At 38.5% G+C, this 26,691-nt stretch overlaps 1 protein-coding gene across 1 annotated transcript in view; it reads left to right on the top strand.

Annotated features, from left to right (window-relative positions):
• The window catches only part of CNTNAP2 (contactin associated protein 2), a 1,148,354-nt gene that overhangs the window by 1,074,029 nt on the left and 47,634 nt on the right, over window positions 1-26,691 (top strand). The window contains exon 21 of the mRNA XM_086615189.1: window positions 8,937-9,030. Within this exon, the coding sequence (XP_086471315.1) occupies window positions 8,937-9,030 (94 nt within the window). The remainder of the gene's footprint in view (window positions 1-8,936; window positions 9,031-26,691) is intronic.

The raw sequence follows: 26,691 nt of genomic DNA, 5'->3' as shown, positions 1-26,691 counted from the left end.
AAACTTCAGCATTTAACTTTGGGATCTTTCTGTCTATGCCTGATAGATGAAAGAATTGTTTTGTGTCAGGTTTCATTCCCCTTCACACTTTTTTAGGGATGCTGATTAAAACATCTTTTCATCTTGTCTGTAAGAAGCTAAATAAATTGAACTATTTTAGTTTACCATCAGAAGTCTATTATTTTTGAGCCATAAAAAAATTGTGTAACTCTTCTCTGAAAGCTCTTCTATTCAGTCACATTTTGAAAACCTCTACCCTAGGATTAGACATGGTAATGGCAGTTACGGAATCAAAATTATCTAGAAATGCCATTTTTATTTATTTATTTCCTTCATTTTCTGGGCAAATATTCTGCCACAGCCTCATTTAGACAGTGCTGTAAATTGTCTAGATTCCTGATTAATCTGAAGACTAGTTTAACTCACATTTCACTGACTGGTAGGGAAAGTTGCAGTACTGTTCGTGAACTAAAAGAAAACAGCCAGCCAGTATGTACAAATTCCATACCAACTGACATGAATAAAACATGTCTTTAATATCCAGGACTTTAACCACAGGTAAACATGCAAATCATAATTAATATCAATGTAACTGTTACACTCTGCTTTTTTTCTAATACTCAGATATATCTATTATATTAAAATTTTATTTAATGAATTTCCAAGCAGGTTTTGCTTTAAAGAAAAAACAATTCATTTATTCTATTAATAGTAAAGGCCTTCTTGCTGAAATGAGTTATTTAAAATCCGTGGAGATACATCATTTCCACTATGTATTGCCATTCAGCAATGGCAATGTATTACTCAAAATGCTAGCGCAACAGAAAGGCAAACTTAGACCATTTTCTAGAGCAGAACCATATATTACATCTGCATGTTTAATGCATTAGCACTCAATTTACCCATAGCTGCTGAGCTCTTTTTCTCCATCAGAAGTAACAAGAAATGGTTTTTGCTCAGATTTGAAAATATAGATTTTTTCACAAATAGGTGACAAAGTAGCATAAAAAGCTATCAATATTAGAAATTTTGGAAATAAACCAAAACTTATAATGAAATAGTATCTCATTTCTATAATCCTAAACTCCATCTGTTTTCCAAAACATAAAGAAATAGAGACCCTGATCTTCACATACGTCAAGTTCCCTCCAAGTATAATGATGTTATGGATGTTGCAAAAGAACGGGTGTTCAATTCTCAAAAGAGTCTGTAAACAACAACAAAAACAGCAGAACAGAATTTAAATCATATGCATCAGAATCAGAAATTAATGAATAATTCACCAATCAATAATTTTCTTACCTATTCTTTTGTGCTTACAGGATATCCATGAGCTCCTACCAGTTTTGTTAATCTTATCCCTCATTGAATTTATTCAACTTCTTTATTTTACAGTGTGACTTAACAATCTTTCAGGTAGAAACAGCAGTATACATAGGCAGGAAGCTCATAAATGAGCCATTTCTACTTCCTTTTTGCGCACAATGGAGTTGGTCAGTGGCACCTGCCAAAACAAGTCATTATCTGCCAATCACCATTGAACCCCAGCTAGCTAAGTCATTCAAAATGTTTTCCTAAACAAGAACTTGTTCCATACATATATCAGTAAACTAGAGGGTGGAATATCCTTAGCCTGAAGATCAGAACATGGATTCAGATCTTTCTCTTACTGGCAGATACACAGTGGGGAAAATGTGATCCATAGAGCCCCATCTGAGAGTAGCGTCTCACCCTGTGGCTCTAAAACCTGAGCCTGCTGCAATCCTTGTAGCTGCCGCAGAGGGGTAGGGGCAGATGCCGAAGCACATATCCTTACAAAAGTTTTTCTCTCTCTCTGCATCAGCTGAGATAGTTTCAAACCTTGAGGCTTTTTGGAAGAATATTCTTCGTAACTTTCTGTTCTGTAAAACTGCTCCAGAAGAGAGAAACTCTTTAACATATCCATGCTTCTTCTCACATCTTTTCAGCAGAGCCTGTATTGCGGGATTCAGAGGAATTTTTCAGTTGTCTTGTCTGAAACTTTGGCCATGTCTAGGCTACATGTCACGATAAGACTCAGAAGTGACATACCTTCCTCACCCTACGCCCCTGTTTCCCTTGGAAGTAAGGCTAGGGCATTCGGGGCACAAGAGAGTCAGTGCAGTCTGATAGCTCCCCAGTCTGCATATCAGAGCAGAGCAAAGGTCTGCAGAGGGTATCAACAGGCTTATCCACCTCACGACATGTATTACTTACATGGACTTGCATTGGGACTATTTCCTTCTTCTGTAATGTATTTTCAGTGACAAATGTGTGTGCTTTCCTTGGCCTGTATGATTGCTGGTTTAACATTGTTTTTTATTGGAATTAGGGAAACAAAGAAAGAACAGAAAAATCATTAGGTATTTTCAGAATCTAAGATTAAGCCTAAAAAAGTCAAAACTTAACATGAAATAGGTACTTCCCATTATATAGCAGCACACACTGGACAAATTAATGTCCTGTGAAAGTCATCTTTAGGTATCTGAGGTAGATCTCTTTAATTTTAATAACTTGGCATTATATGACCTGCTATTGCTTCTGTTAACATTTGTTGTAATTCATCTATTAAAGAGAGCAATAAAACATCAACAGATATGTGAAAAAAGTATCAAAGAATTGTTTCGGTTGAAGGCAGCCAAACTAAAGGGTGTCCTTTTCCTTATCAGTGTTTCTGTTACGTTTTGAGTTATGTATCTACATTTCCATTTAAATTTTATGCCAATTTTTGGGTTTTTTTTACAGTAAAGCAAATTATCCCTGACATTATTTATCAGAGCAACAGCAGCTTCAGGAATATATGCAAGCTGTTGCACATAAAGAATTCCAGTTTTAAACAGAAAAAAAAAACAACCTTTTTTTTTTTATGCAATGTATTCATGTTTTTTCTGTCTATGCCTCATGTTGATCACATTTCTAATTTAGATGCCTGCAAAAAAGAAACTTTATCATAAAACACTGCAGTTGACATTTATTTAACAAAACTGCAAAAGGCTAGATCAATGAATTAAGGCAGCAAAACAGATTTGAAGCGGTTCCTAAAACAGTATTAACTATACCTCTATAGAAATTTCATCTGAAGAGCTCAAAGCACAGCGCAAGCCTGAAGTTCACCTTACATCATGCTGGTGAGCTATATGCCTCTTCCTGCATTCTGGATGAGCAATGAGGTTTTGGGTTTGTGACAGTCTAAGCCAGTAAAAAATGCTGGTTTTATGGTCCTGCCTTTTTCTCTAGATCCACTATTCATTTAGAGCCTCTGGCTTGTCCCTGATCTGGCTCTGATTTGATCCTCGGTAACCTGAGTCAAGGCCCTAACCTAGCAGAAAAAGATCAGCGAAGCACTAGTGCCACGCTAAGGAAGGAGCTGAATTGCAGTAAGAGTGCCTCTGATCAGCCTGAGGAATTATACAGATGCTACCTGAATCTGCTTCTTTTCTGTTGTAATTTAAAAAAAAAAAAAAAAAAAAAAATTAAATATTGCAATATTTAAAATACTGTTTTTAAGTTTTTTCTTAACCTTTCAGCAGGGGAATAATCATCTATATTTCACCAAGAAGCAGTCATAATCTCTTATTTGATTTTCATAGGCAACTTCCTGCTTTCTCCTTCGTTACTGTCGAGCTTGGGAGGAGTTCTATCTAAACACCTACACACCACCTTGTTATTTTCTTGGACTCTCATGCCTGGTCTGTTCTAACTTTGTGGGTATTTTTGAGCAGGAACCTTCTTTTTGTTATGCGATATTATAACGTTTAGTACAAAAAGCCCTTGTCCAGAACTAGAGAAGCTTTTTAATACAAGTGATAAATCATCATAATAATGCAGAAGAGAAATACTGCATTGGTCGTGATGATAACATATCCTCTTCTTTATCCTGCTATTACTGAAGTCAATAGCAACACTGTATTGACTTCAGATGGTGCAAGATTAAGCCTTACGGCATTATTATTCCATATCATTTTGAATTTTTTTTTCTAAAATGTCTTCAGCATGAGAAAAAACCTTAGCTTTATAGCAGTACACATGCATCGGCTGGATTGATAATGATACAGATGTAGATTATCCACAGGGTGAATACAATGCGCGTTATGTGTATATACCTTATATATATATATCTTTTTATATGTTTTTCTGAGACTACTAAGGTGATGTAGGCATTATGTTTGCCCTTACATTGATATGTCTGTTAATCTCAGCACTCCCGTCAAGATTAGTTTTATTATCTAAGTGAACAGTAATTTAAAAGAAATAGCATTTTATTGAAAAACTGCCTAAATCCCTGTAACTTCAGATAAAGACAGTCTGCCTTGGCATGACGTGACTTGAGAACTGAAACTGCAAGTTCCTCAGAAACTGCCATCTACTTTCATCTGTGTAATGCTCAAAGCCACACAGTGTTTTTAGATTAAGCTCAAACGAAATTAATGAGTTTTTAAAGAAAAGTAGCTGTAATGAAAAATCTTAAATATAATTTAAAAACTAATTTAGTACAAATTCATGACATCAACCTCTGTGTATGCAGAGGTTCTATTTAATTTTCATTAAATAATGTAATATCTTTTTTCAAATATCATTTGACACTAGTAATTCCTTTTTTATTATGTGTCTTATATTAAATTGATAGCCTAGTATTTCATACAAAGACTGCAGGCTGCTCGGTTCCAGCTGCTTACTCTGGAGCACCCACTGGATGGCAGTCATATTCAACTTTGGAAAGAATTCAGTACGGTCCTTAACCTGCTGACCTAAAAAAAGAATCCCAAGTTAAGTGCCTCTAAAAAAAGTTTTCTTTTATTAGATAATGCTAGTTTAGAACAAAGACAAGCAATAAAAGCAAGTGGACGAAATCTCTCTATTCCCTCACTGCTGTCTTGTGGGGCACCATTTCATCTCAGGTGCCAGAATTAGAGGACGTAGCTCAAAGCTGGCCATGGAAAGCAGCACAGATGTCCCTTGTGGGACAAGAGATGCGGGAGCTGGCAATGGAGCAGGAGCTGCCTCTATTGCTAGTCAGAAAAGCTGATGGCAAGGACAGAAAATCAGCATCAACAGTTTTTAAATGGAGATTTGTTTCAACTAGGAATCAAAACAACCCAAAACTTCAGAGTCATTGAACCCTTAAAACAGTTCATAGCTGAACCCATTCTGAAATCTTTCCTTAACTTCAGTGAGATCCGGAAAACGTATGTGAGTATATAGGTTTATTTATTGATCCAGTACAAAAGGACAATTAAAACTAACAATCCTAAGCAGTAAACTGGCAGTATCTGTTAAAGCCTGCAATACAGCAGAGCCTTAGAGTCTTCCGGTTGCCATCCCTGGCAGGATCTTTTGCCTCTGCACCATGACAGTATGCCCTGCCACACTGAAGTCCTGAGGGGAGACAAGGTCACTGGAAGGATTAATTTATTTTTTTTAATCTGGCCAAGATCACCACTAACTAAACTGTTCCAAGGCGGAGGGAAGAGGGGACATACCTGCACATATCTTTAACTCCTTTTTGGCTGCACGGGAAAGCTGCATGGTCTCACCGCCAGCATGCCCTGCACGCCCCGCTGCAGCCTCTCTCTTTGAGCTTTGCCACAGAAGTCCCACTGGAGCACTCTGGTGTGCAGGTGTGCGTATGGGTCTGCCTCTGCCTCTGTAGCTCTGTGCTGTGCTTCTGTAGGGGGTTCCCAGAGGAATCAGAAAAAAAATGGGGAGAGGGCAAGAGCACTGATTCCCTGCCCTTTGCTCCTCTGCCAAAACACTGGCACCATCATCATTTCCAGAGATGTGCAATCTATGACCACGCACCAGTTTGAGGGATTTGGTGTAATATATTTTCGTTATTTTGGGATCCTAGTCATAGCGTAATGATGTATTTTTGCTTATTTTAAATGTATGTACTGCTATGCATTTTTGCCAGGAAAGATGATGTTGGGGAATTGCATCTGGCAGAACAAGATGAGGTTTGCAATGCTCTTTGGTTCCTGAAGGATTTTCCGCAATGGCCTCAGAACAGCTTCTTAGCAAATATAGAGTGTTTGATCACCTGAACTACAAAACCTAAGCTTTGGGTGATGGGGTGATATATGAGATATTCTGGGACCAACTTACAGAGCAACTTAAAACAGCTTAAAAATAAAAACCTAGACCTCAGAGCTGTTGTTGTGCTCTATGGGCTCTATGTGCTCTATGTTGTGCTGTATGGGCAAAAGGCAGCCTTGTATTGAAAAGAAACAAACTATAGCTTTACATAGCTAATATACTGGCTCTCTTTTAATCCGTTGTGGACCAGCCTTTCCACATCCTGAACACTAACTGAAGACAAAGGGAGTTTCACCACAGCACTGCAGCCAGGATTTGGTATTCTGTATTTGTTCATGTAAATGCTCACAGTGATTCATCATTTAAATTGACTTTTTATTTTCAGGTATGTCCTGCAGACACAGTTACCATTCTCAGATAGAGGCACAGTACATTAGGCAGGGATGATTTTTTTATTACTTCTTCCTAATAGTTCCTCTAATAATAGACACCTGGACTATGGCTACATGTCTAGGATATCCACAATACAGTGATAAATTACATTATAGATTAATAATAATTATGATTTATTAATATCTTGTCAAGTTAATGATTATCTATCTGATCAAGCCCACTGCTCAGACTCCAAGTCACAATGAAAACAAATATTTAGACATTGCTCCAGATTGATTCTGGAAAAGGAAGGACTTAAGCGTTGATGATGTTGACAAATACCAATGTACATGGTAGTGCACCAGATTATTATAGCAGAGCTATTTCAGCATATTTTAAGTCATACATACAAAAGGAGAACCTAGAAGATGAACTTATGCAATCAGAATGTAACAGAAATAATTCCACTGCAGGCAAATCAGTTACATGAGGTTAAAGTCTTGGTATATGAGATGCTGGAAGATCACGGTGTTGTGGATCAGTCTTTTCACCAATCTTTTCCTCGTATGCCTCTCTAAAGTCTATAGCTTTAGTTTAATAACCGTACTGTTAAATACCATAACAGCTCTGAGACATTCTTGTTTGTATTCTGAAATAAGAAGGGACTATTTTGTTCACCTGATGTGTCTGCAGCTCCCATTGACAAACGGGTCTGACGCTTGTGATGTTGGATACTGGAATGGTGATTTCCCTTCCACCAGGGAAACCAATAGCAAGCACTTAACTGGAGTTTGTAGTTAGTAGGACCTGCTGTGGTTAACACTGAGAACAGTTTTGTATTTTAACTCTTTATATTCACTTGACTACACCCTTTCAAAAATAACTTTTTTATTTGAAATTATGTAAGTCTATTTTCAGGTAAAATATGTATTCCTGCTATTAAAAATCTGGGAAAAACTGCTAAAGATGCTGTGAACAAACTGAAACTTCTTCTTTCTGAGTAAGAAGATGGAACTATGTGTTTCCACGTCTTTTACTCAGAAATGAGTAGATACAAAAATTGAGACCTAGCCAGTAGTCATGCTGATAAACAGTGATGGCGAAATTTTAAATAATCAATGTGCAAACTAGTTATGATCAATTAAAAATCATTTGTGAACATGAGTATTTGCTAGACTTTTTTTGGCATCTGCAGGGAACTTTTTCCCTCTCTATTATGTATATACACTTCTTTTGGTAGGGTTTTATGAGGCAGTATTAGAAAGCAAAAGCCTTCACTTCCAGTTATCACAGTTTTTTGACGTGATTGCCTCTGCATATTCATGAGTATGACGTTAGTAGTCTTTCCAAGTAATGAGCTCACAGAATTCCAGGGTACAATGAGATTCAGCCATTCAGTTCTATGATATTTGCCATTCATTTCCTTTTAACCACTGATTTGAACATTTACAGTATCATTAAAGCAAACTAATCTAAGATAATAATATTTATAAATTAGAAATATGGCAAAAAGATATGTGAAAAAATGGAAAGTCCTTTAGTATTGTGGTTTCTCCAGAATTACTTCTGCAATCTATAATACCCCGCAAAGTCACATATATGAGTTTCAATCTTGTTTTGTGTCAAGGTAAGGCCAGAATAAAACAAATAACTGTTGTATTGCCCTCTTTAAGCCTGCGTAAGAAGCACAGAAAAGCAAGAAAATAAATAACAGCAAAGATAAAAATTCACCCTCATTACCTGTATGAAACATGAACATCAAAACTCTAGAGCTGCATTAAACCACTTAATAATGCTATTGCTAAGTATAGGCAATTTTTCTTCCTCTCTCTTCACATTTTTCTGTTAAATAGTTAAAAAACAGGAAAAAATATGCTAATATAATGTGATTCTTGTGCCACATCAGGAACAATATGAGTTTCCTATAGATTAAACTATGTAGCTAAGTTGATTACTCATTAATTTATTTCTTTGGTTTCACTTGGTGTCATCACGATTAAGCTGAACATTTTCAACAAGAAAATAATAAACATGAAGTGCAAAAATATATGTCTTATTAATTTACGACTTTTCTGAGAGAAAAGGAGAATGGCCAGCACCTGCATTATTCTCAAATTCTCAGCTATTCTCCTGTGGGCAAAGCATGTAAATCTAGCTTTAGCAGTAACATAGGTCCCAGATGGAAATCTTGCATTAAAATAATAAGCTGGTTTATTGTTGATGTTGATGCTGTTGTTATTTTTAGCAATTATATTGAAGCACACAAGCAAAAGTTGAAATTATTCTACAGCAACCAGAACAAACACATGTCCAGTATAGGTTTATTACAGTCCTTGGAAACCTTTGAAATGGCGTATATGGAAGGAGGGGTATTAACTGTTGTTTCCCCTTTGTCAAAATGAAAGCAGAGTTCTAAGTGGAGGCATAAACTCTATAAAGTAGACCTGATTCAGTAGCACTGCAAGAAGGCAGATCAGTTCAAAATACTCATCATTTCTTTTCTCTTCTCCCAGCTTGATCACTATCCTCCAACAAGTTACAGCCTGCCAACAGCGTCTGACATTCAGTTCAATTCCCCAAAGGCACTATTCCTAGGAAAAGTTATAGGTAAGATTTCATTTTATACCTAGTTACTTTATTAGGTATTTTCAGAGAATTCTGCAATCCGTAAGCACAGGGGACAGTGATGTGTGTTGTGTTTGCAGCAGGCCACTTGCTGCACATGTCGTTCTTGACTAGAAAGTGGTGATATTGGAGTTATACCTAAAGGAAGGGTTATGTTCACCTTGCCACATAGGCTGATATGCACACAAATAAATGATTGTCTGCCCAATGCATGGAAAAAACAGATATGGGTAGAGATATGGGTATTTTGTTTTTTATTTGTGAAGTTTGTACTTATATTTGTGAAGTTTCATTATGCTCTCGGTGTCAGGTGGAGGGAATACGAGGAAATCCTTGAGACCACTGCTTCTGCAAGGAGATACTGAAGTTATTTTGAATAGCACTATTCATTATGAAGTTATTATATGCTTTACATAATGTCTTTGTCCATACAGTCAGTCTTCTTATCGCAGTGCATCCTCTTGTGGCATAACTATCCCTCATCACTCTGCCAAAACTGCCACTTTCTCACAGTGAGGCTCACCAGCAAAGTCCTCTGGAAGTCTGTAACACCTACAGCACCACTTTTCTGTATATTTTCCATCCTTTCTATGGACCTCATCATTATTTCCCAGTGCAGCAGCTTCCCAGTCAGGTCCCTAGCTGAACTCGAAAGGTAGGACAGTTGCATCTTAAATTGCCTTGACCTCACTTCCAGACTATTGTACTTTCCATTGCTTAATTTTTCCACTACTCACATCTTGCATGAATTTCCAGGTTTACTCACTTCCGGAATCAATTATTCCCCTGACATTTACAGCTTCCAAGGAGAGCTTTTTCCCCTTTTCAGAAATAAGGGGGTATTGATATTATTTCCTCTAAGTGCTTTGTACATGGATGTGGTTTCCTGAACTGCAGTGAGTGATTTAATCCAGAAAATTGTAAACTTTTCTTTGTTTAGTGGTGTAAGGCAGTCATCAGTGAACCCTGTGCACTGGTTTTTGAAGTGGAAAAGCAGTTGACCACAAAGCTAAGGTGACTTTTTGAAGATATGCTTTTCCATTTGTTTCATTTTTAAAATTTAACATGTTGAACTTCTCTGAAATAGGAAATGAAACACCTTTAAAATGGTTAGTTAGAAAGAGAGATATGAACTATTGTCTGGTATTCTCCAAGTCAGATCTGTGGATAGTACAAAAGACCATGCAGTCTGATTTTGGCAAGTTTCTGGAAACTGGAGGCATTCCCACCTCACTGTACTGAATTAGGGTGGTTGGACTAGAGCTGACTCTGCCTCAGCCAGCCTGCCAGCCTCTGCAGTCATTAATTAAAGTGAGGAGAGGAAGGAATTCAGGTGGAGCGTTCAGCAACTGGAATAGCTCTGCGGGCAAGGAATGGGGCTTGACTTTTTCCTGTCAGGTAATGGTAAGCAAAGATAGCAGCCATAATTCACTAAAGAGTGTTGCAGTGTCCGTTTCCTAAAATGGATTCATTGCCAGAGAAGTTCTGTTTCCTTTGAGATGGCACCTCTCTATAATGCTTCATGTGTCTAAGAAACTACCACAGTATGGCAGTACTGCCTCCATAGCTCAGCCCTGTAAATAAGCTTAACTTTTTTGAATGGTTGTTTGCATCCCGCTAAAAACAGTGTTTTCCTGGACATTCTAATCAGGTGATGCTTTGGAGGAGGCTGAGCAAGGTACGTGAGAGAGCGAAAATGGAGATAGGCATACAACAGAGAAAATACTGCAGCATAAGTGATAAATATGAGAGTGAAGGGAAAGAAAAGTACTATTACTAAAACACAGAGGAAAACAATGCACTGTACACTCTGGTGTGAAAAGAAAAAATGGAAGAAACACAAATGAAAGAGAAAGCAAGAAATACTGTTTACGCTACATTCCTTTAAAATACCAAGAGAGCAGACAAAGCTCTGCAAGGGAACCACACCACTTCTTATTCCTTCCAACTGCTGAGCTGGCAGGTTTACTAGCAACGTAATCAGGTAACCACATAGATGAAACCATGACATAGATAGGAGATTTAACCTTTGCATTGGTTCTTTCTGAGCTGAATTTTTAAACACACTCACAGCACTACAAAATCAGAGTCCACTCAGCTGTCTCCCATATAATCTCATGCCCACGTGCCGGTTTCTTTGTCACATTTAAGTACTTCCATTCTGAAATTTTCTTTAGGCATTCTTGGAGCATAAAGGGGCTGCAAGAATTGGGCAGCTCAGATGGTGGTGCATGATACAACCTGTCATGTCTAGGATACTTGTTTCAATATCGGCAGCAACCAAAAGGCATAATCATCTCAGAGATCCAAACAAAATGAGTCATTGACGCAGTTCTGTTCCTACAGATCTAAACCCACAACACCTCACATTTATCTCATTTGCAAAAAGTCATGTATCTGGCTAAAAATAGAGTTTTACGTCTCCTCTGACTGTTTCAGTTAAATCCTAGCAAATGAGAAATAAAGCTTGGTGCCTGTACTCTGCCTGTTAATGTCAAAAGCTTGATCATAGGACTCACTGGGCTTTTTCAGAATATAGACATATAAAAAGAAAAAAATAGCAGAGAGCAGTGAATATAATTTAATTTTTATTATGTAATAAGAGAAGTTTAAAATAGCTGGGAACTTGCAATTTATATTCCGCTTATTCCTTATAAATATGTAAACTGACAAGACCAATTTAAAGCAAGTATCAAATCTAGAAGTTGAAAGAGTAAGCATAGTCCTGATAATATCTGTCCCATAAATACATGTGGTATAGTCCAAGATTGTCATCAGGAAGCATAAAGCAATCACATATATCACTGATGTCCACCTGCGACTCCTCTGCTAACTGAAAGACTGGGAACGGGGAAAGGTCTTGGGATACCCTGAAGGAGTGATTTGTGGGTAGGTTATATTTCTGTTTTCCTGCGCTGCTTGATTTTAAGCCTCAGACAACCATTTCTGAAGGTGCTATTTGTCATCTATTCTATGCGTTTGTTATATATTGTACATCCCTGGGATTGAATACTTCATTTTCTAACAGCATAGGATTATATTAGTAGGTTGGGAATATGATTCTTTTGCTTCCCCTTCTCTGCTTATGTTACTGTCTTTGCAAAATAGGGTATTTTATTCAGCAAAAGAGCAAATCAGTACTACCAAAGAAAAATAGAACTTCTCTGCAGATTTCCTGATGTAAAATTGTTGTGCAACTGACCATGTCTGTTGATCAGCTTTATTGTGCAACTCTCACAGTAACGTTGAATGAGGGGAGAGCACAGTTAACACGGTTACACGAGTGCAGCAGTTTGAAGGTCAAAGTAGATGCAGAATCCAGTATCTTTAAAGCTTCTAATTGTCACATCACACTGACTAGGCATATTTCAGTGGCCCAGAGAGATTAGCACCAACGGAATATTGGGAAACATATATCAAGTTACAATTTGTACCCACCTGCAACTACATTCTCTAAATGGGCAATATGGGAGTAGCCTCCTATTTCACTGCTAGTCTGTCATCAGTGTTTCTGTTGTTCCCATGCTATGCAATTCTTATTTGTCATCAGAAATGAATGCAAGGCCCTATTTGTAAAGACAGATGAGTTTTTGAAGAGCACTCTGGAACAATCTTACTAAGAAACCGATCTTCCGCCTGTCTTATTTCCATTTTTATTAGGGCTATTTGCATAGGAGTGGCCACGTCTGCCACAGCTGTGCTCGCTGTGATAGCTCATCCGCTGCCAGTCAGAGACGATCACTTGTACAACACCTACCACAACACCTCTCCCTGCTCTAGATGTTGCAACAATATGGTGACAAAATGGCTCCATGCCTCGGAACTGTTCGTAAAATTTTTTCTGTAAAGGTCACGTCAAAAACAAAAAGACATGATTCAATTGCAGTTGTAATCAGGGAGCATTTCTTCTTCTTTAAATTGAGGTGTTATCTGCTTTCCCGAAATCATTTCTGGAAAACAAAGTTGTTCATTGTCTTGGAAAACACTGATATAAAATATTTTTAACCTTCTAGGAAACTGGAGGTAAAGGCATTCAGTACATAATTCTTACCCAGGTAAAATGGATTATGATTTGAGGTGTGAAATAAAGCTGAAGGAGACAATGAATGAAAAATCCTGTTTTACATAAGCATGTAGTAATAAAAATAACAGCACTAGAGAAATGCAGGATTTTATAAAAAAGACAGAAGGGGAATCGTTAATGTTTCAAGGAAGTTCTTTAACCTGTTATTTGACCATAGGGTTTGATGGCTGACACAGACGAGGTAAGAAGGAAAAGCTGGCCATCTGGATGACAGCTTTGAAGAGAGAAAAAAAAAAGTATACAATGTGACAGGAAGTGTTATACGTCATAGTTCAGACCTGAATGTACATTTTCATTTAGGCTGCCACGTGAGACGCGTTCCTAAGGTAGAATAAAAGTTTGATTTTCCCACTAAAAGTAGTGAGTTTGGATGCAATGCTCAGGTTTGTCTTCACATCCTTTTTGGAGATCTACACCAATTTCCATTGTGTCAACTTGTATAGGGAACTGATGTCATGGTCTATACTTTATTACTCAAAGTGGAGTATTTCTTTGGGTTTTAATATGCATTTATAAAGAATTATCTACACATAATTAAACATTATTTTGTAAAGTATCATTCTGGTGAACAGAAATAATTAGAGAGTTTCCTAATAGGATATTTGATTGAGCTCAGAAATACCAAGATCAGACGAGAGCTGCTCTTGAGAAAGTGGCAGAGAAGTGAAGGAAATCTGCTCCTTGTCTGTTTTCCATCTCCACCAACCACTTCAAATCAAATGATGTCATTTCCAAAATACTTAAATATCCACTTGGAAACAATCAACATAATACAAGTCATCTATAACACAGATTATCAATTTCAGAACTGACAGCCGTCCCTGCAGCTAATCTCTGTAAGGCTCCATTTGTGTCTCTGCCTCACACTAGTGCTCTTCAGGTACTTCTAGTAAGAGTAGCAAAAAGGGAAATACCTTTCAGTCTGCCTTCCTTCTTACAAAAGCAGCTACCATTACTCTACAGCTAAAGAGAGATCCTGGAAACCAACCGCAGGGGCCTGGAGTCTTTTCTCAAAAGGTGTTTTTTTAAGAAGAAGAGATAGAAGGTCCGTTTCTAGTTGTGTTATTTCCCTGGTGTCAATGAAAGGGTTTTTTATCCTTCCCTGGCTGGGGTTTCTCTGTTTCTTTACTGGGATATGTAGTGAAAATAAAAACTGGTCAGGAGACATTTCTCTGGATTCATTGTGACATTCACTGCCTTGGATGATGTGACATAAAACCAGCTGTACATCTAGCCAAGTAATTAGTTTCTATGGCACCAATCATTCTTATCCAGCTGGACTGAGTTGAGATAATGAACTACTAATTAACTACTCAACTCAAGGTACCTATCCTGCCCACAAGAGGCAGGCCATTTCCTCCTGGCTGCGGAAGATGCAACAGCGTCCCTGGTGCCGCAGCCCAGGCTGGTGAGCAACAACTGGTGACCCCGACGTGATCCAGCCACAACTAAGATCTGAAGGTACGTGTTTCCGTACATGGGGCTCCAAGGGACGAACTGCAAATTAGAATGATGGGACAAAGCTCCACAAAAGAAAGCATGATGTTTTCCATTCTCAAACCTGCAATGACAGTCGCAGGGGCTAAAATAAGTGATGAAGCTCTCTGTGAGCTGTTAGATTGGGCGGCAGAGCATGAATGCCTGACCGACCTCAACACCCCCTTTAGCTCAGAAGCGTGGAAGCAGCTAGGGGATAAGCTAATCTATGAAACAGTATTTGGACGAAAGAACCTGACTGGTCTGCTACGTATTTGGGGAACTGTATATGATGTAATGCAGAAATGGACGGTAGAAAGGAAGGAAAAAGTATTGCCAGATTCTGATGAATCTACAAGTGAAGTTTCTGAAGGGGACGATGAATTATCTGAAAGGGGACTGACCATGGGTAGTGCACCAGTTGTGCCCCCGCTGTCCTCAGATATGGAGAAAGTTGTGGGGACTGCACAGAAGCTTTACCCCTCCCTGCGAGATTATGTCCAACCCAAGTGTCCTCCTCGTGATTTTTTGCGGGACTACTCCTCCGGACAAGACAAAGCATCGGAGCGTCCCCCACCCTTCGCCCCAACAGCCTCCCCTTCTTCTGCATCTCAACCGGCTACTTCAGCCATTACAGCAGAACGTGTTCTTCCTACTGCTCCGCCATTGGCCCCTCAACCAGACCAGGCACCACAAGGACAGTTCCCGGGCATGGCACCCTGGTTTACCGCAACTTCATGTCCTGCGGCATCACCCGTAGCGCCCGGCTATCTGTCACGGGCACAAATGGAGCAACCCCGAACAACGCATTTCATAATACACCACGTTATGGCAGGTTTGCAAGGAATGTCGCAACAACTGGTGACCCCGACGTGATACATCGATGAGACCCTGGGAAGCCCCGACTCCCTCGCCGAGCCGAGAGCCCTGGCTGCAAAGGAGCCCGAGCCAAAAGAGCCGGAGCCGGGAGCTTGAGCGAGAGTCCTTCGGAGAAGAAGGTAAAGCCACAAGCCCCAACGTGGTATTCGCGGGAGGGAAGCGTGCTGGAGTTGGATGAATGGGCCGGGTCTCTGCTCACCTTAAAGCCTTTGTGAAAACAAAAAACGGTAAAACAAAAAGGGGGAATTATGGCACCAATCATTCTTATCCAGCTGGACTGAGTTGAGATAATGAACTACTAATTAACTACTCAACTCAAGGTACCTATCCTGCCCACAAGAGGCAGGCCATTTCCTCCTGGCTGCGGAAGATGCAACAGCGTCCCTGGTGCCGCAGCCCAGGCTGGTGAGCAACAGTTTCAAGTGAGCAAAGGAGAGAACATAGAAAAACTTTTAAAAAAGTAGGAGATAAATGACATTACTTAAATGGCTTAGGTAAGGTATAGAAATGGGAACTGTTTTTTTCTTGCATGGCATCTTTCCACAAATAGATAATAATAGGAGACAGAAGTACAAAATCCTTTGAACTACCAGTAGGGACAATGGCAATTTTTCCAAGAGGTAATCATTCTTTACTACTAAAAATTATACTTTTTTTTCCGTAGAACAAGCCTGGCAGTTTGATGCTTCAGCACTTCTAGCTAAATAACAGAAATTACTTACAATGTAATTCATCCTACCAAAAACATCATGTACTTTGAAAACTAGCTTCAATGTCCATGTTTGCACACAGCTGCAGAAAAGTTCATCACTTAGAGGACTTGTTTCATGCCAAAGAATGAAGATCTCATGTCTTTGAGAACATTCGTCATTATTGAAAAGGGGATTTTGATAGCCTTGATAAAAAGTCTGTGAAGGATATAGACATTGTCATCATTGGTGCTCAATTTGGGTATACTGCTTGACATTGTTACAATCTGATATGAAATTAATCAAAGAAATCATCGAACCAAATATTGGTTCAGAATTAGATCTCTGATAGTGTCAGGTACTTTGCTCAGCTCTTAAATTTGGATTCTAGAAGATAATGCAGAGCTGTAAATAGATTATGAATAATCTAAAAGTATTCTTCTACTACACATCTTTGACATGCATCTACCTCATGATCGTAATGAAGTTAGCACCGTATTATATATATTAGCAGTGTGGTAGTCAGGGCTCCACAGCTTGAGTCTGCTCTATGGCACCCCTTCGTTTTGCAGTGTAGGCAGATAATCTGAGTGCAGGGTAGCTTAGTCTGCTTTCACTGATAATGAGCAGACAATAGCTAGCATGCAATAAATTCATTCACTAACTTACTTCAAAGTAACTGCCCGCTACTTCATTTCTGAGCACTAGCATTAATATTCAGTACTGTAATTTCATGGAAAATGCATATGTATACTGTCATATTAGGAGACCTTCTGCTACAGTAGTAGTTGAACAATAAAGATATGCTTTCCTCTGCGTGAGTCACATATGAATTTTCATACAAAAATATAACATCTGGACAATTTTCTTTCTTCTCCTCCTCCTGTATAATAGCATCAGCCTGGCTGAAACTCATCTGGGATTTAATATTGCCTGTCTCTCTAACCTCAGATCTGACTATCTGTCCATGTCTCACGCTTTGAAGCATTTCTGGCAATGGAGGAAATGTTCCCCAGCTCTTCTAGTTAAAACAAGAACCAAAGTAAAAGTAAAATATTGTTTATTTTCAGACCTCTGAGTTTCTGACCTATCTGGTTTCTCTGAAACATCCTACCTACAAGCCCTACTCAGAAAGGAACCCTTCCCATCTACATGGAAAGTGTTTACACCATAAACACCTTGAATTGCCAGTTCCACCCCAATCACTTCTGCAGCAGAAGTGAGGGTAGCGCAAGTGAATTCTAACTTTTGTTTGAGAACTGAAATGAAGAAGAGAAGCCAAGAATATCCATTGGTGCCGTTCACCTCTCAGCATCCGTGCTGCATCTTCTTTCCATTTTGCAGACTATTGTGGGATTCAGCTGCTCCAGCATTGTCCATCTGGCAGCTTCAGAGAGGCAGAAGGTAGACCCCAGACAAGCTGAACTAAATCAGATGCTATGGTAATCTCAGTAGTCATGAGCATAGCCAGCTCTGCTCTTTCAAAAATTAACTGGAGTCATCTCCTCCTGCTAACTTTTCACTCCCACCCTTCAGACCATTCTTCATCTCTCAGCCCTTATCTCATACTGTGTAGCTGGCAGCTGCCCTTTCATTTGCTTATTGCACTATTCTCTGTGAAAAGACTTCACTAATTACTAGTCTTCAAATCTTCTGCGGGGATTCAACAGCTCCTGAAGGTCGACTGCCTTTTTTTATTTTTCTCATGCTCTTCTAGCATGCATACCAGCCTGTAACAGGATGCAAGAGTCTCCTAGTTCCTAAATTCTAAAATTCTTTTCCTTTATGCTTTAAGATGTCTCAGAAAAATTGTTTCATATGAATTGTTCTGCAGAATCTTGTGGAGAAAATAATCCCATTGCTTTACATTTAGATAGTGCCATTTTGAATGGAGTATTTGCACAAGTCTTGTCTGATGTTCAAAACCATGTAGTAACACTATCTAAAAGTAGTGAAATAAACAGAAAACTTCAACTTCAGTAATTAGAATGAACTTTTCCTAACTTCTGTATTTTATTAAGGTGGCATGTCTTAGCTACACAACATTTCCCTACCACAGAAAGAGAGGAATTATTTCACCTGTACTTTGTAAAATCTAGTACTAATTTATTTCAAATGCAGCTGCTTTAAAGGGTCAAAGAGAGGAGCTGAACATGACAAGATCACCAAGGGCATCAATAAAACCTGCTGGTGGCCCTATAAAATTATAATGGCATAGAGAGCAAAATCGGAGAGCTGAGAGCACGTTCAAGGCTTGTAAATCACAAGACAAAGTATTACACAATATGAAAATTGAAAGCCAAAGGTATACCTGAAGCAGAAAGTGACAGCATGTTATAATTTTCCTCCAAATGTCTTTGGAGGAAAAATGGAAAATCGAAATAGATCTACCTTAAAATAATAGAAAGACAACATAAAAAAAAAAAAAGTCTTTACTAGGTCAAGGCACAATTCTTTATATTTTACATTATTTTACCTAATTTGGACAACCTCTGCCTGTGGCTCCAGATAGAAAACATTCAAAAATAATATTAATATTCATCCATGTTTTGATCAGAAACAGCTGTATATTCAAGCCTTTCCCTAAACAGCTGTTCTAGTTTTCACTCCCATCAGTAATAGTTTAAGTTGCCCATGTCTTCTTCCAATCTGCAGTGGCCTCTTATGCCAGAAGCACCAGACGTTTCATAGAGCCCAGAGAAAGTTTGGTCAGATTGCTGGAGGACCTGGGAAAGGCAAGGGGTGTGAGGGTTTCTGTGGTGTGAATTACATAGAAATTTTTTGGTGTGTGTTACTGTGCCTGAAATGACAAACCCCAAAAGGTGAGTAGGACCATTGGTCCTAGAAGAGCACTGCACTAATGCACCTTTGCATGTGGGGGCTCAGAGCTGCCTTAGATCTGGACAGCTTTTATTCTCTCAGAGAAGTCTGGACATGTCCATGCAGATAGATTTTAAGCTGTACATTTTTGTAGAATGAAATTTCTCTTTTCAAAGGCACAACACAATATCTTAGAATCATCGAATGGTTTGGGCTGAAAAGGACCTGAAAGATCACCTAGTTCCAAACCCACTGCCATGGGCAGAGACACTTTCCACTAGATCAGGTTACTCAAAGCCTCATCCAACCTGGTCTTGAAGGCTTCCAGGGATGGGGCAGCCATAACTTCTCTGGGCAACCTGGTCCAGTGCTTCACCACACTTAGAGTGAAGAATTTCCTCCTTATATCTAATCTAAATCTCCCCTCTTTCAGTTTAAAGCCATTGTCCCTTGTCCTGTCACTACACGCCCTTGCAAAATGTCCTTCTCCAGCTTTCTTGTAACCCCTTTAGGTACTGGAAGGCTGCTAGAAAGCCTTCCTGGAGCCTTCTCTTCTCCAGGCTGAACAACTCCAACTTTCTCAGCCTGTCTTCATAGGAGAGGTGCTCCAGCCCTCAGATCGTCTTCATGGCCCTCCTCTGGCCTCACTCCAACAGGTCCATGTCCTTCTTATATTGGGGACCCCAGAGCTGAACACAGTACTCCAGGTGGAGTCTCACGAGAGCACAGCAGAGGGACAGAATCACCTCCCTCGACCTGCTGGCCACGCTTCTTTTGATGCAGCCCAGGATACGGTTGACTTTCTGGGCTGCAAGCACACTTTGCTGGCTCATGTTGAGCTTCTCATCGGCCAACACACTCAAGTCCTTCTCCTCAGGGCTTCTCTCAATCCATTCTCCACTCAGCCTGCATTTGTGCTTGGGTTATCCCCCACCCATGGGCAGGACCTTGCACTTGGCCTTGTTGAACTTCATGAGGTACGCACAGGTCCACCTCTCCAGCCTGTCAAGGTCCCTCTGGGTGGCATCCCTTCCCTTCAGTGTGTTGACTGCACCACACAGCTTGGTGTCATCAGTAAACTTGCTGAGGGTGCACTCAGCTCCTCAATCTTTGCAGTACTAAACTGTGTTTTAATCCACAGCCCTAAGTAGACCGTATAGAGCATGTAAATTTGTATTGCACTGCAGTTTTCAGTACAAGAAAAATTCCCACTTTTTTGCATATGTGTAATCAGAACATAATAAAATAAAGTAAACATGTTCTTCAAACAATATTAAGTAATGAATAAATGTGAAGAGAAAGCAATATCTTTGTAGGTACTTTATACAGAACTATAAATTCATAGGCTAAATTATTCATGGTGAATAATTTGCTCAATTCCCACTATCACCAAAAAAATAAAAAGAAATAAATTATGGGAAGATAATTTAACATTTTCCTGTTAAGGCAGACCTTTGACTGTAGGTTACTTTGAATTTCTTTTAAAGGAAATGCCCTCATTATTTAAATTACAGAACAAAAACCTGACCGATGTCTTATATTTAAGTGTTTCTGCCCAGCAAATTTTAAAGCTATAGATACCTACTCTTTACATAAGCCCTTTCTGATAGGTATAGTAATATATTCTCCACCTGCGTGTTTAAGGGAACAGTTAAACACTATTAACTGCCACAGAGAAGGAGCTCATTCAAAAGATTGTTTGTTCTATTTCCAGTGGCTTTGGCTGCATCCGTGCTGTAGATAACAACAGGCGTTGTAGTTGCATCAGTGACCTCAAAGTTTGCCATAACAATATAGCTGTGATACCACTCAACACGGACCGTTTTTCTCTGGTTATTTGCATGGTATCAGGTGTGCTTAGAAGGAAGACACTCGGAATCAGTCATCCCAAACCCATCATTGCTGCTGTTGCTGCTTGCTACATCTCATTCACCAACAATAAGCTACAAATATACACTTTATTTAGATTTTCGCACCACCTATAGTTATCATGTGCCATTTCATATCTGGTGAAATGAATTTCAGATAAATTTCAGACACAGTTTCAAGCTGAAATATGGCAGTCAGTCACCAAAGTGGAGAAGGCAGGACCTTATCCTTGTTGAAGGAAGGTGTTTACTAGCCAGTAAAATACAGGAAGTGTAGTCTAAAAAGTAAGCCTTTATTTATCTAAGGAAGTGAAACAAATTGTTTTAATTTAATAATTCAGATTGTATTCTGTATCAGAAATTAATAGAATTACTTTTGGAGGGAAAAACGGAAACTGTCTGGACCCCCACAAGTCTTCCATGGGGACATCTACTATAACAGCTAACATTTTTCACCAAAACCTAGGAATGATCTGCGTTCATCTGAAAAAGCATGTATGGTGAAAGATCCTCCTGATTCTGTGATAGAAACTCTGTTTGCTGGTGTGTTATTTCATGGAGGCTTTGAAATGGTTCTATCATGTCTTTTTTTTTTTTAGTCTTATGATATTTTGTTTGAATGTTTTACAAAAATTTTAGCAGTTACATATTTTATTTATCAGAATAATCAGAATATAGTATTTCATAGTACTATGGACAGTATAGTCTAGTACAGTACAGAACTAGGATAGTATTGTTTTTTAATAGCTTCCTGAATTAGATTCAGAGGTTTTCTACAGCACAGTTCATATCAGTAACAACTCCTCGTGTTGCAATTTGGTTGTTCATTCGGTTATTAAATCTGACATATTAGTAGCAGTGTCATGCCATTGACCATGACAGTTACTGATCCTCAGATTTAGATGCCATAATAAAACTCTATTTAATCTGCAGTACAGTGGCTAGTTCATAAACACGTTATTTAAATACAACAGGAATAAACTCACATCTTTACAACTTTCTTTTTAGAGAAGCCTGTTTCCTCTCCCATAAATGTACACCACTTTCCAGAAATATCTCCTTTATGACTACATGAACTTACAAATCTGTCTGAATGATTTCCAGCTACTGAAATATCAGGGTTGTACTCTGCTTGTAAATGAAGGAGCTGAGAAAGGTTACACTCAACCTCCCACCAAAAGATAATTCACTTGTTTTTTCAGTCTGATAGCAAGATATAATATATACTGTCACTGTTTTCGTTACTCCTTCCTATTTTCCACTTTCTTTAGAGAGTGTTCAGAATTTTACCAGTCCTCTCTGCTTTTTTTTTTGGAGGGATTGTTGGCTGCCTCATTGTTACAAGAAAATGCTTCGTGATCAACAAAATTGTCTCCTGATCTTTCTTCCCTACTGCAGAATCCGAACTGTGTAAAAGTTTTACCATAATACATACAGCTCTTTAAAAATGTCCAGGCAAATTTGTCATGAAGTGTCAGAAAAATTGAATTGTTTAAAATAATCAAGCTAGAATGACACCACTCCCTAAAAGAAAACTTTTGTCTTTTAGAATCATTTAAAAGAGATTTCTTGAGTTGTAGATGATGAGGCACCTCAGAAATTCTGTGAGACACTGGAGAAGTGATTGTCCCTTTGTGCTCTGCACTGGTGAAACCACACCTTGAATATTGTGTCCAATTTTGGGCCCATTAGTACAAGAAGGACATTGAGGTGCTGAAGCATGTCCATAGAAGGGCAATGAAGTTGGTGAAGGGTCTGGAGAGAAAGTCTTAGGAGGAGCATCTGAGGAAACTGGGAATGTTTAGCCTGGAGAAAAGGAGGCTGAGAGGAGACTTTATTTCTCTCTGCAACTACCTGAAAGAAGGTTGTAGCAAGGTGGGTGTCAGTTTCTTTTCCCAAATAACAAGTTATAGGATAATAGGAAGTGGCCTCAAGTTGCACCAGGGGAGGTTTAACCTGGATGTTAGGAAAAAATTCTTCACCGAAAGGGTTGTCAAGCATTGGAATAGGCTGCCCAGGCAAGTGGTTGAGTCATCATCCCTGGAGATGTTTAAAAGACGTGCAGATGTGGTGCTTAGGGACACGGTTTAGTGGTGGACTTGGCAGTGCTAGGTTAACGGTTAGACTTGATGATCCTAAAGATCTTTTCCAAGCTAAACGATTCTATGATTGAGTGATTCTGTGTTCTTCAGAGAAAACCACTATTACAATTAATAGTGTAATTCATGGAGCTGTCATATCTCTCTCAGCCAAATTTGAGATTATTTCAGTTTAGCACCTTGAAAATACATGCTTTCTTCACTCAGTAAATATTCACATAACATAAAATTAGAAAAATTGCATCCTTTGGCCAATGGCAAGCTCTAGTTGGTTTCTTGCTTCTACATTCTGATGGGATCCTTTGCAAGACTGTAAATAACATGGCAAATGAAAATGGGAATGGTCTACTATTTATGCATTGATTAGACCAGAAATTGGAGACTCTCCATTTTTCAAAGGTGACATCTTGGGTTTCCTGCTAATTTAAAAGATACATTTAATAAGATAGTAGCCAAATTTTACTGTCTGGCATCAGAGAATGAAAGTCAGAGATTATAAAGGACATGCAAAGGCTAATGAACTTTCTGATAACTCATTTCCTGTTTATGAAAAGAGCATATGGAGCATATGGAAAAGAGCAGCACTGTATCAGTGGCTAAAACTGAACCAAGTCTAGAAGAAGCCTGGTGACTGTAAAAGCTGTAGGAGAAATAGAGGGACATGAACTTCAAATACAGCTTCTCAAACCATATTACTTTCTCTTGGGCAAACTCAAACATTACTTATTTTTTCCGATTCAGTAAGACTACTGTAACAGTTGAGCACTTTCCTTTTGTATTCCTTAACGAAATACAAAAGAAGAAAAATGTCCAAAAGCTTTATAAGCCATAACAAAGCTTGGAGTAGCAGTGCAGGATGAAAAACTGGTAATGTTCTCAGAAGACTGTAATTAATTTTTTAAGATTAATTTTATTGCCTAATTTTCTCTTTATCATTTTTCCCATGAAATCCTTTGAAGAAGCTTCTTGGGAGAGCACAAATGAGTGCAAGAAAATGTCATTTGCAAACTAACCTAAAATTTGACAGATGATGTCATTGTTGTGATATGGACCTTGTTCTCCCAATTATGAATTAACCCATACCAAAACACAAACTCCAAACACACTATGACACAGCTACCTCTGTAGCTAGTAGTTAATGCTGAAGGTAATGTACAGGTGCTGTTATGTAAATATACTTCAGTCTCTATACTAATTCTTAAATACTACATGTTACACTAGTAGTCACCTGAGCATTTATTAATATGCTTTTTCTCTTTTTTTCACTAAAAAAATACAATTTTCCCAGTAGAATAACTTTGTTCTGAGCCAAGAACATTTCTTCTGCTAGTTCACAGTGATGTTTCTTTCCTTCTTCCCAATTCACCATAGCCCAGAGACCCATCTGTGATTCATCTGTGTGGAATAAAAAAGACCAGATAATGGATTGGGATACTATATTTTGCTGAAAGTTTCTCAAGTATCTCTAATGTTACTCATTAATGATAATCCTGCTCTCATGCTTTAAATATGGACAAACAGGATACTAATAAAATTTAATGTAGTGGGATCTGTGCTCTGTCAGGCTTAGAAATAATCTAAATTGCCCTGGGTCACGCAAACTGGTTTTATTTTGAGTGACTTCTACAGTAGACACGTTAACATACATCTTAAGGAACAGTTCTGGCCTCTGGACAATACATTTTTATAGAACTTTAAGGAAGTTAATCATGCTAAAAATGTCTTTGTCACAGCACTCAAGAAGATGCTCTTCACTATTCTTAAATACTGCTGCAATCACTGGGGTCCTTTGAGACCCTTAAGTCCTTTCCTGATATATTAGAATAGGGATGAGAGGAAAGGAACTGCATGCATTGATACTTGCCTCTTGTTTCAAATAATGAAGTCTTAGCTGTCTGCCATGTAATTAAAGAATTGCAAAGCATTGTTAAACTTTGTGGTTTTTTTCCAGAAAGTTCTGGAAAGTGATACAATTAAAGAGTATATAAAGGGAGACAGTTGAATATGGATTCGGATAATCTTCAGATTATCGAATTTAATTTATAAGTTTAAAAGACAAGCTGTGAAAACTCCAGACATCAATTAGAGGATTTAAAACTATAATCCTCATGTAGTCATCTCTAACGTCCTAGAATTCATGGTAAGATCAGTTTAGTTTAAGTTAATATCTCCCAACATCTCATATAAGTAGTATAGAAAGCAAGTGGCAGTTAAAAGTCTCAAGTTTGTGGCTTTCACAAATTAGATGTAGGTCGATTATTTTACTCTCTGTCCATCAGCTGTTCCACCCCTAACATGGATGCTTAATTTCTCATAGGTGCTTATGATGCTCATTAGTTTGCTGAAATAAAATAATTGCTCAAATAAGTAACAGGTTAAATTTAAATTAATTTAAAAGTGTTAAATTAATTTTAAAGTGTTTCTTATGCTGCTTTCATAGTAAAAGTTTCTACTGAGGTTTTAATATGTTAATTTAAAGAGGAATTCAGCAAAGAGTGTCTTGAACACATTGAACAAGTAAAGCAGAAAATGTTTACATATAGCAGTCAACAGCTGCAAAACAGTTCGAGTTTGGCAAAGATCTGTAAAGACCATTTTGAGGGCTAGAATCTAATGTTCCTTATATCTTGATAGGTGATTCAGATAATAACAACTGTATTTTGTAAAAAGAACTGCTTTTCACACATAGCAAATAAGGTTCTTAGTTTTAGTCATGAGATAATTGGAAGATGAACTTATTCCACATTAGATCACTGTATTTGAAAAACATTTATTCCACCTATAGGAAATATCAAGTGACAGTGACAACAAATCAAAAAGTTTTGTAGAGTTTTTTTTCCTACTATAAACTTTAGCATCATCTCCACTTGAATATTCATCTGAATGAAGCAGACAGTCTTTTAAAGCAATGAAATTCATGATGGCAATCAAATCTCTCAACACTGATCAAGTTTCAGAGAGTGAAGATACTAGGGTCAGAAAGTGAGCTGATGAAAGCTGTAGGAGCTCCCTCTGCCCTAATGACCATGCTGAAAGGCATACTGGCTGCAGGGCTGTCCCTTCTGTGGGGAGAGGTGGTAAGGGGGTATCAGCAGTGGAAACTTCAGTCACGAGGAATGTGTGAAGGGGACAACAGTATCACCCTCTCATTGTGGTTACTACCTCGCTGTCATTCTGTACCTCTCTGGATACTAACTCTAATCTTGAAGAAAAACTCAAAATCACTGTTGTCCCACCAGAGATGTAGAGCTGGCAGAAGAAACTGCGGTTGTTCACACAGTGCACTTGAGCAGAGCTAATGGCACTGGGTAGGACGCCTCAATAAGGATGTCACTAGCATCTACAGCAGAGCTGGGAGGTTCTGCTAACCTTGCTTCCAACGCCTGAGCCAGCCCAAGTTCCCCTGCTCAGTACTGCTCTGTGTCCTGTGGCCTATAACCAAGTTTTCACGACTTAGGTGGCTGACCTACTTTCCTTTCAGGTAATTTTTTATCAATCATTTGGTACTTCATCATTACATTTCAGGTCTTGGATACATTTCTAAATAGGAAGTTGATGACAGACATTTTTTTCCTCTTTTTTAAGAGGGTAGCTTATCCATAATTTCCCATTTTCTTCTGGTTGTAGTATTATTAGGTTGCTCTAACACTGTCCTAGCCCATGCATTCGAAAACAAAATGCAGTAACTGCATTCCTACCACTTGTAGCACTCCTATAAAAGAAATTGG

Source organism: Tauraco erythrolophus, chromosome 7, assembly GCF_009769465.1.
Source record: "Tauraco erythrolophus isolate bTauEry1 chromosome 7, bTauEry1.pri, whole genome shotgun sequence".
Lineage (NCBI taxonomy): Eukaryota > Metazoa > Chordata > Aves > Musophagiformes > Musophagidae > Tauraco > Tauraco erythrolophus.
This window is presented reverse-complemented; position numbering and strand designations above follow the sequence as displayed.